Source organism: Diuraphis noxia, unplaced genomic scaffold, assembly GCF_037042655.1.
Source record: "Diuraphis noxia isolate RWA-SAM2 unplaced genomic scaffold, SU_Dnox_SAM2 contig0004, whole genome shotgun sequence".
NCBI classification, from domain to species: domain Eukaryota; kingdom Metazoa; phylum Arthropoda; class Insecta; order Hemiptera; family Aphididae; genus Diuraphis; species Diuraphis noxia.
Genome location: NW_028301714.1, coordinates 61,034,648 through 61,047,412, shown reverse-complemented (window position 1 = coordinate 61,047,412; position 12,765 = coordinate 61,034,648). Strand labels below are relative to the sequence as shown.

Here is a 12,765-nt window from a genome sequence, read left to right as displayed (position 1 = left end):
ATTTGTCAACTCAATTTATTTTATAAATAAAGTAACCAGTATAGTGGAAATATTGTTTTATTATACTGCAAAGGGGGACTTTTTTCCAGTTACCGGCACGAGATTCAAGTGATAAAAATATAGCAACTGAAAAACATTGCACTAACGATATGAGAAGCCAAGCAATTAATTATAGTTTTTAGAGAATCAAAAAATTAAATTCTTTTGTCTGTAACTTATGAAGAGTTCGAACAAATTTGTAGAAAATTCATGAAGGCTGTATATAACATGCATTTTTTATAATAACTATTTATTTTTATTTTTATCTATGTTTTTTAATGACCTGTGTTTTGTAATAATAAGCTATCGGATATGAATATTTTTTTCTACCTGAAACAGTACAAACTGTCCGCAGTTTTAATTTTTTCTAGGTGGCCATAAAGTGTCGCACAACCAAATTATTTAGATGCTGGTTGAAAATTGAAATTTATTTTATTTTATTGCTTTTATATTGTTCCATTATACAATATAATATTATACACCATGAACTGATATGCACAAGTCAATTTTATAGACCTAAGCATGATCTTTATAGGTAACGAAATTAGAAGTATAATTTAAAAAATTGTGAATTATTCCCAGTGTTGAACACCTGCCAAACCTAACCTAGCCAAGAAACTATTAAACATTGACCATTACTTTTTTTCTATTTAATTATGTTAAAATCCAATTCTATCAATAATTAATAATGTGACACTGTGAGTGTGTTTACAAAATGTTCATTTCCTTAAAGTTTTTATTTATTATCAAAAACTAAACAAATTATGATAAAAGTTATATAAGCAAAAATAACAGTATTTAACTGTTTAACAACTCGAGAAAAAATCTTTTAAACAAAAACAAAAACTATTTTCAATAGAACATTGCTGACAGAAACTTGAAATTTTCAAAAAACACACTTCATAAAATTAGATTTTCATCTAAAAACAAAAATATTCATCATCAAAATATGCCTATCCTTATTGCCTGTTATCTGATTACAAGCAATTGTCTTTATAATATCAATACATTTAATTTAAAATTTAGTTTAAACAGGCCTATTAACGGTGACTGCGGCATAAATGTTGTTAACATTTGATGACAATTTTTTCATTGACCAGGTATTGGTGATTGGATTGTATATTTCTATAGAGTCCAAAACATCAGATTCTTTATTTCTTCCTCCAATAATATATAATAATCCATTTAGTGCAAATATTCCTATATTAAAAATAAATGATTAAAATAAAATACAGCTATACTAAATTTTAGTTCAAATTGTAATAATTATTATTCACCCGCATAAGCCCGACACTCATGCATATCAGCTACAGAAGTCCAATAACCATCACTTAGTTTATAAGCCTCAACACTATTGAGAACTCCGAGGCCATTTTCACCACCAACAGCATATATTACATTGTCCAAGACTTCTACACTAACATCTGAACGATATGCAGACATTTCTGCAACTATTGTCCATTTATCAAGTGTAGGATCATAACATTCTACAGATTTCAAAAAAGTGGAACCGTCATAACCTCCTACCTACAGAATTAAATCGAATGAAGTTTAGTATAAATTTAAATGAAAAAATTAAAATATTTACTTACCGCATACAAACGATTATTAAGTACTGCAGTACTGAAACAAATTCTTTTAGTTGTCATACTGGAAATCATTCGCCATTTTTGAATATTGATATTAAAAACCTCCGCACTCAGTAAAGTATTGTCTGATATATCATATCCGCCAACCTAATAATCAATACAATATAGATTTATAACATAAAAAGAAAAACATTAGTATAACTTACAGCATATATACAATCATTTAATACAGCAACTGCCAAGCAACATCGATTAACTAACATGTTAACTGTTGGTACCCAAATTGGGGATAATGAAGATAAATCAAGCATTTCAACAGATTGAGAATTACCTTCATCAATACCACCCACAGCAAAAAGGAATTGATTATTTACTATGGACAGACCAGCTGAATTAAGGTATACATTCATTTCAGGTGCAATCTCCCATTGATCGGTTTTTGGGTCATACCAGTTTGTAAACATTTCAGTTTCAGAACAACTTAAAACTAGAACAATCTGAAAGAATTAAATGTATAAAAAAATTATCTAGAAAGGTTAATTAAATAAATTCATTAAGGAGTTTTACTTTTTTTAAACCAGCAGGCTGTCTAGAACAACAAATTGTTTGTGGAATTGTAATATCTGGTTTTAATTTATGTAGATGGAAATGTAAAGCTTTAATTAAATAATCTTTGCCTAAAAAATATTATAATTATATGAAATTCATAATAAAGGATAATAAAAACACATACATTCAATGCTATTTTTAAAGAGAGGTTCTTCAACTACATTTTTTAATAAGTACTCCAGGGTAACTAATGACAAACGCACATGTTCTATTAATTTTGGTAATAAATCTTTTCTAGAATCCAATTTGTGATTTACCCAATTAATAATACATTCAAACATCTAAAACAATGAATAAATACAGTAAAATTCAAATATTACAATATTTAATTAGGTCTTTAAGATATTAGGGAATAGCCGAATTTTTGTGGGTCCCAGCTCCCAGGCCATTCTGGAATCTCAGGCGACAAAACTTTCTCGCCAATTGCCCATCACTCTCTACTTCCCAATCAAAATAATTTCACTTTATACATAAAAACAATATTATGTCATATGAACCAACAATTATTCTTAATTCCTTTTCAAGATCCATTATTATTATCATATTGAAGTTTTTCGAAAATGCTGGATTCTTAATTTGATTTTATTGTTTTAAATTTATTCAACTGTTTGTTTACTTTTTTTTTCATTTTTTATTATTTTAGATTTCAGTCATTTTCAACAACCTTACTAGTCATAATATGTTTTTAAATTTTTTTTTAAGCACTGATTTGTTTATTTTTCTTTTTCTCATCCATTTGCTTGTTATTCGTTAATGTATATTTACTTGTAACTGTTTAGCTATAATAATTTTATATTGGTAGCTTTTATAATAAAAAAAATAAGATATTAAGGCAGTGAGGGGGAGCTTCAACTATTTTTGCACCATATTTTTTGTATTTTTTTTATACCATCAAATAAAAATTATTTTATTACTTTCATAAAAATTCAAAGAATGTTTTGCAATGTTTAATCACTTAATCCTTTTTATTATGAATAGTAAAATTTTATAACAGTTTTTGGTTTCCATCACTTTATAGCAAACTAAGAAATACATATATTATATGATTCCCAGTAAATGATCGAAAAACAATATTTTTTATAAGCTGACTAGAACTATTTTAAATTTAAATGTTAAGTGGGTATGTTGATCTTCTATTAACAATACAAAACCTAACTATAAATCTTAGTTTCCTTACTTTTTCTTCACATGGAACAAATAGGTCATTACAGGAGATTAGTTCAATGACTTCTTTATAAGATAAAGATAAAAATTCTTCGCATTTAACTACATATCTGTAAATAATAAACATGTTTATACAATAAAATAACATATTTAGAAAACTAAATTAAATATTTCATACAAAAACTCTTTTTTAATGTACGCTTCAGATATGGACAACAATTCCGTACAGTTATGTAAATCAGCAAATGCTTTGATACCAAGACAATTTGAAGGATGCAATTGTGTTTGCATGAACTTAGTGCATGCACCGTTTACGTAGTCCAACTGTAAGAGGTTTGCAGCTGGTAACAGACTCTAAAAAAAGTCAACAATTATGCACTTAAATAATTTATATGTGAGTCTATAAAAATTAATCAAATAATTATTTATACCTTTACATTTTCTTTGGTAACCATGATATCCCCAGTATAAATATAATTTACCAAAAGTTCTAAAACTGTAGAATCTAAATCTCTTATATTCACAAGATTTTTATTGCTTTCATCAAAATTCCTAAACATTGCATGGAAATATGGACTAGCGGCCATTAAAACATTTTTATGTCCAAATACTAAAGAATCATCATTTGTCTTCAAGCTAATATCACATAAAACTCCATCACTATAAAAATATTAATGTGATACAAAATACAAATATTTATTTTCAAACAGGTAAAAACACTTAAAACAGTTAAAACATACCTGCGTAAAGATTGTAAGCCATCAAGTACACAAACAGAGTGACAACTATTGCTAACATGTTTTGGTTCAATTCCATTGTATTTCAGAACTTTAATTTGATCAGAATTTTTCATGTTAGTTAGTGTATCCATGTTTTTATAGACCTCACACTTTTTAAAAGCTAATAAAAATTAATAATATTTGACATATTTCATTATGAATTTTGTTCATTGTTTTAATTTAGATAGATAATAGATATATAGTGTCCCGCAAGGATTTACCCATTGTGATATCTCACGAAATAATAGCGATATCAAAATTCTGGTTTTATAATAAAACTCTAGGGATAAGAATTACAATTATTTAATTTTTTAAATTTATTTTTATGTTTTGGTAAAAAATTAAAAAATATAATTTTTTATTTGATTATTGCCGACAAAAATAAAGATAGCCATTTTGTATATTTTATAATTTCTGGAAATATTGACGTTTCAAATGTTATTTTCATTAATTTCCTGATTTTTGATATTTTTTCTAGTTTTGAAGAAATAAAATATGATTTTAACTAAGCCCACTGAAAATGTTTGGCTGGCTGTACGAGAAAGCACGTGGCACCGGCGGGTCACATGTTTGATATTACTATTCACTATGGTGTTTAATAAATAATAATCCGCAATTTTTCTCGAAACTATATTATATTGATGTTATTAATTTAGTACAATTAGTGATAACTGATAACATTTGAACAAAAAGTATACTTGTCACTTTTCTACTTATTAATATAATATAGTATATACATATTATAATAGATATGGATGCATCATACAATAAGGAGCGCATTCGACTAAATATTTTTGAATATAATATACCTAATATCTCTAGGTATAGATAGCGCAAGCTAGAAATATCTTATTGTGAAAAAAAAAATAATAATAAATAAATAAATATAATGTACTTATATACTTATTTAATAAGTAAGTATAGTTACCGCAATGATAACGTACGTCACTATTCAGCAGTCAGCACTCACTATTGAGTATTGAGTAAAGTCGCGTCAAAAAAATTTCAGTAAGAATTAAAATGGATAGAATTAACTCAATTAACAGGTAAAACAGTGTAAGACACCATAAGCACGTCTTGACTACGAGTTGTTTGTTTGTTACAGTCTTACAGAATAAAGACAAACAGTCCAAACAGATTTGATATAATAATATAATTTAATTGACGAGTGGTACCACGACACCACGGCTTCTATCAGTTCTATCTAAAGCCACGACACTATGACAGCCGTGTTTAATCAGTTTAAATTATCAACCTTCGGTGAATACACACGTTTAAAATATATACGAACAACTATGGGTTTTTCGTATTTAAAAATAAATTATCCATACCAAATATTTAGAGGGGAACAGTGAACATTGAAGACTGAACGTCTGAACTGTTATAGAATTAGACCTTAAAAACCCAATAATAATTATTATAAAAATATTATCAATTATCACTACAGTAGTAGCAGAGGCCAGAGACGATTAAGGGGATGGAAAAACAATGAAATGTGATTGTGGATTTCCTGTTTTTATCCAATACACACTTTACGCAATTAGACCTGTTAGTACTTACGCACTCAGTATAAAATTTATATTGGCTATTTAAATAGCCAATGTCTTATTATTTTGTGTATCTACCTACGTAAAATATTTTCAACCGAGGTAGCTACCGATTGATTCTGTACCATTAAGGGATAAGGATGAAGAATAGGTACCATGAAAATAGATTTGAATATTTGTCAGCTATTTGAGATGAACGTAGTTATCCATATTTTTGATCTTAAAATTATAGAAAACCAAAAACTGTAGTATTTTATTGGAAAAAATTATTCACTCTTTGAAAAAGAGGAATTTCTAAGTATGTTCGAACACCGACTTGTTTGGCGCGTTTCTGCCGGACCAAAGGTCATCACTGCTAGAGTTACAGTCCGGTCAATTCAGTTGTCCACCTTTTCCCTCCCTGGACATGGTCAGGTTGTATATTGCCGTAGACTTGTCGCCGCCGTCCCGGTCGACGCGTCAACTTTGTCGCGCCGTGTACAGTGTGTAGTTGTGTACACATGTTTTTCGACACTCCGTAAAACCGGTCGCGTGTGTGGTTGCCGCGGTAGGCGCGACACCTTTGTACGTATGTGTGTGCCCGTGTTGTTGTTCAGTGACACAAAACCCACGTGTTCCTTGCGTCCTTGTTGCAAGTTGCGACGTCGTACGAGTTTTCTTGTTAGATCGTTCGATTTAATATACATTTGTATATTATTTATATTTGATATACACATATATATTGTAACGTCACAGAATTTTGACGCTTTTTATTAGAATATTATATAATATCATTATTATAATCTTATAATATGTCCACGACCCACGTCCTTTTATTATATTATAACTCATAGTATTTCCATAATCTCTATTATTATGCATGCGCTCATTAAATGTTATAATGACAAAAACACTGTTATGTAATACTAGTCCCCTGACCTCCCCCACATGCAGTGTCCATCGCATCGATGTCGCAGAGAGCGCTCCGCCGTTGCTAGCTGTCGGGCGTCGCGGTCGTAGCCGCTGGCGTATACGGACAGGGCAACCTGTTTCCCCACTAATGTATATGATACGAAAGTTCCCGACGCGACGCACTGACCAACCCCCTACCCAAGAACATCGAGACGCCGGAACGGCCTACGACCAGCCACCGACGTATACTACCGAGCTGTCAGGCTGTCTGTTTTTCGCCACCATCGATGACCGATCTCCGGTGTTCGATTTTTGTTTCTGCTCAACGCCATTGACTCTCGCAACACGTCTCCCGGACTCAAACTTTTTGTTATTTGTTTTCACCATCGGCGGAATACCACCATGATGGGCTGAAGTGACGTCATAGGGCCGAGGCGGGCGAAGCCATCTCAAACATCATCAACTCAGTACAAGCAGTCGTCGTCAAGTATTATTTTTCCCCCAACATTCCCCTTTTTTCATTTTGATTATGTATCACCCTAGTTTTTTATATACTCAGATTTTCCTCAGAATTGCCCCGGTAACCGTCCTGCGGAGCCGTGGGTCGTTTCCTTTAATACATCTAAATGTATAATGCGTCATACCGACGTATGATTATCATTCCGTGCCGGTAACCGCTTGTCGGAGCCGTAGCATTATCTTATATATTTTTTCCCTGTATTTTATGCACTTTGCCATGTGCCAAATATTATATATTTTTGAATTGCACTTGCCATGTACCTCATTTTATATTATTTTATTCATATTGTTTAAAACACACCCTTTTCTTAAAACCGTGTAAAATATAACTATATGATTACCTTATATTTTGTCACATTTTTTTATTAGTATTATTTATTTTACATTTTTTTTCCCCCAATTTAAATCCTCGGCATTAATTTGCCGTTGCGTGTATCAAAGTCTATGAGCTCCACCGACTTGGCCTTCGGGTCATCACGCGGTGCGGCTCCTAGGTCACGACAGAAGTGTTCCCCTTTTGTCGTGGGTGGTTTTCGGTAGGTAAAATGCCCGAATTCTCACAATATATATGTTGTCGTTTGTGCGACCCGACCGCAGTATTCGTATATATTGGTGTAAAATATTAATGCATACCCCGTGTGACCACCTTGTGTTCATTCATTGATTCATCGAATATTATTATAATTGCTACATCGTTAAGCTGACCATAATATTCCATTATACAAGTGAAGATTGCCAAATTGGATCATTGGATCGACCCACCGCCGGAATCAGGTCTATTTTGTTATATTTTATATATTGTACACCACCTGGTAACTTAAATATTTATATTGCTGTATTATTATTATTACTTATTTATACTTTTATTATTACTGTTATTGGGGCCCCGTGTTATTGTATTATTATACTTGTAACACCGTGACAGTTTCCTATTATTATACATACGCTAACACCTTGTATTTTAATTAATTAATTTATTGGTCACCTAATTATTTAATTATTTTATCCACGCGAGTCGCGGCAAACAACTGCCAGACATCGCAAGATTTGTCGCGGTGACAAATCAAAGTACTAGGTTGTATTTATAACAGTTGAGTGTACCTCATATACTTGGTAGTCGGTCAAAAAGTCCATTTTGTAAAAAGTTGAATAAAAATTCCTGATTCATATTTTTATTACCAGACAAATAGTCGGAGCACATTTTTCTTTCATACACCAAGTCCAAATCCCAAAACATAAAATATTCTATTACATTTTCATCTATAATAATTATATTGTATATATGTATTGCATGCATATTACTAATGAATGTAATCAATAGGGAGCTGGCTACCAATTTTGTATTAAATTGTACTTTTTTAACGAAATCGTGTACACATAAAAATATTTGGAGGGGCTGAGTTTTAATTTTACTTTTTCATACTTATCAGACCCTAAAATATCCAAAGTTTCGTACTACACACAAAGTCCCAAATCAGTCAAATTTAAATTATATATAATTACCCAAATCTATTGACAAATGACAATACACAAATAAATTCATAAGATATTAAAACCTAACCTCCGCCACCACCCTCCAAGAAGCGACCGAACTGTTGGAATGCGACCAGCAACCGATCAGCAGGGTAACCAACACGGACGCGGCCACCAATACAACATTGCAGGCGGAACTGGTGCAGCAGATGACGCCATCAGAACTACAGTCAGACGCAGCGCTGTGGGCCGCTTACAAACGGGGTTGGGAAGACCGGATGTCCTTCAAAACAGTAATAAGTGGTGACCCGACGACGTCCGTGCGGAATAACTACAGGTCCCGTATCCCCAGATTCGTGAAACGGCAGTCCGAAACACCGCGGACATCGCCGATACGGCCGTCAGCGTGCGCATCGGAGCGCCCAACACCCCGTCCGTCGATGAAAAAATGACCATCATGCCGCCAATGACGGCCGTCAACACGACCACAGCGAGGACACCCACCGCCCCAATTTCGGCTGCACCGGTCTTCAAGAACTCCCGCCAACGCCGGAACCTAAAGCAGTTGCTGGAATACAGAGAAAAAATTAGGTTACAAAATTTACAACAACACCGCTTGCAGGAGAAACGGGCACCACCCATATCCTAAACAACTTCCTCCCCAGCCAACACCCGATCTACATCAGCAGTAGGCCCAACCCTCCCAGATTCCGTGGTACCGGAGGTAATATTACATCCTCGGACCTCGAGCAACCGGAACCACGGGCCAACCGACAGCCGACCACTACCCCTACGCCGTACCTGTCGATATTGAGATATCACCGGAAGAGGATTACAGAGTGATGATTTCTTAAACTGTATGCATAGGTTTTGGTTATAAATTTCTCATTCCGTGAAACACTGTAAGCTTTTTGTCCAACCGTCTATTATCAAATTTTTTACGGTGATGCACGAAAATGAGGATTGTATAGCCAAGACCTATGCATCTATAATCCGATGTTATAATTATGCAACTTTTTGATTAAATCGTTTATAGATACAATTTTCAATGTTACACGTAGGTCAGAAATAGGAAAAAAATACATCAACATTGATCATATAATTTATATGATTTTTATAATTTTTTATGATTTTTCATTGGCTATAAACAAAATATTAGTCCCATTGTATTATTACACTGTATTTTACCTCAAATATATTATATAATAATAATATAATGGGACTAATATTTTGTTTATAGCTAATGAAAAATCATAAAAAATTATAAAAATCGTATAAATTATATGATCAATGTTGACGTATTTTTTTCCTATTTCTGACCCACGCGTAACATTGAAAATTGTATCTATGAACGATTAAGAGGATGCTATTATTATATAATTATATAATATGTATTATACTGTGGTTTATGACATTAATTGATGTAACTACTTTTATTTTATTGTTAATTGTAATTAACAAAAAAATAAAAGCAGGTACATGAATTGAATCATACACCAGAGTAAATACATTACTTAATTAAATTTGAATTGTACATGTATAAATATACCGCTTAATAGTCTAAAATATTCATTAAAAATCATCTTCTTCACCAAACAAATAATTTTGAGTATTAAAATGGCAACCTTCTTTTTGGCTGCTTTTTTTGATGGTTCTATAAAATTAAAAATTAAAGGCAATGTTAACTAATATTATTATAGAACAATTTTAAATATCAATACTAAAATTCATCCAACCAATATTTGTTGGTGGTAATGATACAATACAAAAATATTACCGTATGCACAAAAAGAATATCCATCTATCACACATTCCACCTTGAACTGTGGAGGATAATTTTTGGCTAGAGTTGTAATAATGTTTAAACTGGGGAATAACTCATTTAATAGAAGCACCGGATGGTTTTTTCTTTTATCATCAAAGTTCTTCATCTTCTAAAATAAAAGAGCTCAAGTTAATTAAAACAGCAATTAATATTATCAATTAACACTCATATTCTTAATCTTATATAAAGTCTATTCTTATTTACCTCCGGTATCGACATTCTTGGTCTCGCGCTGGATATACTCGTAATTGGTTCGATATCGTCTGGAATGTCCTAAAACAGATTACATACAATTTCGTATAATATATTACATACAATTTTGCAATAAATTTGATCATTAACACAAGTAGTTTTTTTTTTTTAAATCCTAACTCCTATTATATATAGTTAGATAACGGTTAAAATATACTAAGTAAAAATCACACATACAATGATATTCAATTTAGTTAAGCATAATGTAATTTAATTCGTTTTAACGAGAACAGTATGGACAATTCAAATTTTCGATTGAAAGATATTTAGGACTAGCAATATTTAATTTAATCTATATTCTGACCATAGTTTAAATATATCTCTGTACCAAATTTCATCGCATTCAGTTCAGCCATTTAGAAATGCATATAGGACAAGCAGACAGAAATCCATTTTTATATATATGTATATAGAAAGATAACGGTTAAAATATACTTAAAAATATGTATATTTACAAAGATATTCAATTTAGTTAAACATAATGTAATTTAATTCGTTTATCGAGAACAGTATGGACAATTCAAATATTCGATTGAAAGATATTTAGGTCTATCGATATTTATATTTAATCTATGTTTATTCAGACCATAAATCTAATATATTTCTGTACCAAATTTTTTTCATAGCAATTAAATAAGCCATTTAGAAATACAAATAGGACAAGCAGACAAAAAACCATTTATATATATAGGTTTATAAAATTAGGTTTAGAAGTCATCGTCCACGGGTAGCGAGCCGGACAGTGAACGAAACAGTCCTGTATGTTTGCATGAGTAATTTCACGGGATAAACAAAACATTGTATACGTACCTATCGTATTTATTACTTATTAGTTATTAATAATGATTATGTTTATTATATTAATTCGCCTAAAATGTTATACACAAAAATAAGCTAACATTTTTATAAAAATAATATACTATTATTATAAATCATTGTGTTTCTGCCGTAACAGCCATTTAGAAATTACAGTATCTACATTAAATTAATTATTAGAAAATAAGAATAATACAACTACCAACATTAAATCATGTAATGGCCGGCTATTAAGATGGTCAAGAATTTTAATTTTTAGATACTATTCAAAAAGTATTATAAAGTATAAACTTTTTATTATAATCTAAAATCAATTGTTACCATCATGAATGTCGGAGGTGGAGACACTGGTCTTGTAATCTCTTTCACTATGGACGATTCTGATGGCATAACTATTTCCATGTAGGTTGGTTTGGTCGGTTGATCGATTTGAATGCGCGAGTTTGGTAAATCCTGGTGAAATGGAATTGCAAGTTTATTTTCCGATCCGCTTCCTAAACGAACGTCAAGTTAAAAATATTGTTAATTACTATTGTAGGTAGGTCGATATAATATGTATTATAATATTACTTTTTATGGATTCCACATTATTGCTGGGTATACCATCGTCCTATTAATAGAAAAGATACCGTCAATATTTAGTTCTACAAAATAAGTAATCTCATATACCAACTGCATTACACATAGTTTTTACCTATAATCTAGCCAACCAAACTCTCTAAGTGTCCATTTATATAGACTGTACAAATTAAAATAAATGTGACACCAATAAATAAATATTTTTATTACCTGTACAATTTAAACGTGATTATCATTTGACAATTGCTTCCGCTTGGTAATGTTATGGTATAATATTCCAACAGCACTTATTGCGCCAAACGTAAGGCCTGCAAATAATAACCTTTTTGACATTGTTAAAACACTTTTTTTGACACCCAATGGATATATTGAAATTAATAATATTTAAGATTTCTATTGAATTAAATAATAGTCCATTCGTAGTTATGTATTTATTATAATAATATTTGCCTCCAATCAGCGTTGCCCGGACAAAAATTTGTTTTTGTTTAATTAATATGTTTTTAATCGCCATATAGAGCTGAGAAACTGCGTTCGTTGGATGCAGTATTTGTGGGAAGGGTTAAAAATATCTTTAATATATTTGTTTAAGTTGGGAATCTTGTCTGTATATCTTTAGATTTAATATAATTTATCTTTTTTTTAAATTGTATCATATTTATCATTTATAAATAATCTATTTA

At 31.1% G+C, this 12,765-nt stretch overlaps 2 protein-coding genes across 4 annotated transcripts; both read right to left on the bottom strand.

Moving 5' to 3' along the window:
* Positions 1-757: 757 nt before the first annotated feature.
* On the bottom strand, positions 758-5,351 carry LOC107168743 (kelch-like protein 2). Of its 3 annotated transcripts, none has more exons than XM_015518249.2 (11): positions 5,109-5,351; positions 4,142-4,301; positions 3,833-4,061; positions 3,580-3,755; positions 3,415-3,511; positions 2,362-2,518; positions 2,196-2,305; positions 1,835-2,125; positions 1,632-1,775; positions 1,317-1,566; positions 758-1,239 (listed from the first exon to the last, which is right to left on the bottom strand). In XM_015518249.2, the coding sequence occupies exons 2-11, from the start codon at positions 4,270-4,272 to the stop codon at positions 1,067-1,069; spliced, it is 1,758 nt and encodes a 585-aa protein (XP_015373735.2). In that variant the 5' UTR covers positions 4,273-4,301; positions 5,109-5,351; the 3' UTR covers positions 758-1,066. The 3 variants fall into 3 exon arrangements, with proteins under 3 accessions (XP_015373735.2, XP_089083422.1, XP_089083423.1); XM_089227296.1 differs by having other exon boundaries at positions 4,142-4,229; XM_089227297.1 differs by having other exon boundaries at positions 4,142-4,229; positions 5,125-5,351.
* A 3,264-nt stretch (positions 5,352-8,615) lies between these two features.
* On the bottom strand, positions 8,616-12,535 carry LOC149056285 (uncharacterized). The gene is made up of 7 exons (XM_089226573.1): positions 12,293-12,535; positions 12,074-12,113; positions 11,825-11,997; positions 10,640-10,708; positions 10,388-10,544; positions 10,160-10,264; positions 8,616-9,178 (listed from the first exon to the last, which is right to left on the bottom strand). The coding sequence occupies exons 3-7, from the start codon at positions 11,903-11,905 to the stop codon at positions 9,141-9,143; spliced, it is 450 nt and encodes a 149-aa protein (XP_089082699.1). The 5' UTR covers positions 11,906-11,997; positions 12,074-12,113; positions 12,293-12,535; the 3' UTR covers positions 8,616-9,140.
* Positions 12,536-12,765: the final 230 nt, after the last annotated feature.

Coding starts and splice junctions, on each gene's coding strand:
- LOC107168743 (XM_015518249.2), bottom strand. CDS start 4,272: ATGGATACACTAACTAACATGAAAAATTCTGATCAAATTAAAGTTCTG. Junction 3,512..3,579: donor TACATTAAAAAAGAGTTTTT/GTATGAAATATT, acceptor TATTATTTACAG/ATATGTAGTTAAATGCGAAG. Junction 2,306..2,361: donor CTTTAAAAATAGCATTGAAT/GTATGTGTTTTT, acceptor AATATTTTTTAG/GCAAAGATTATTTAATTAAA.
- LOC149056285 (XM_089226573.1), bottom strand. CDS start 11,905: ATGGAAATAGTTATGCCATCAGAATCGTCCATAGTGAAAGAGATTACA. Junction 10,709..11,824: donor CACCTCCGACATTCATGATG/GTAACAATTGAT, acceptor AATCTGTTTTAG/GACATTCCAGACGATATCGA. Junction 10,265..10,387: donor ATATTCTTTTTGTGCATACG/GTAATATTTTTG, acceptor TTAATTTTATAG/AACCATCAAAAAAAGCAGCC.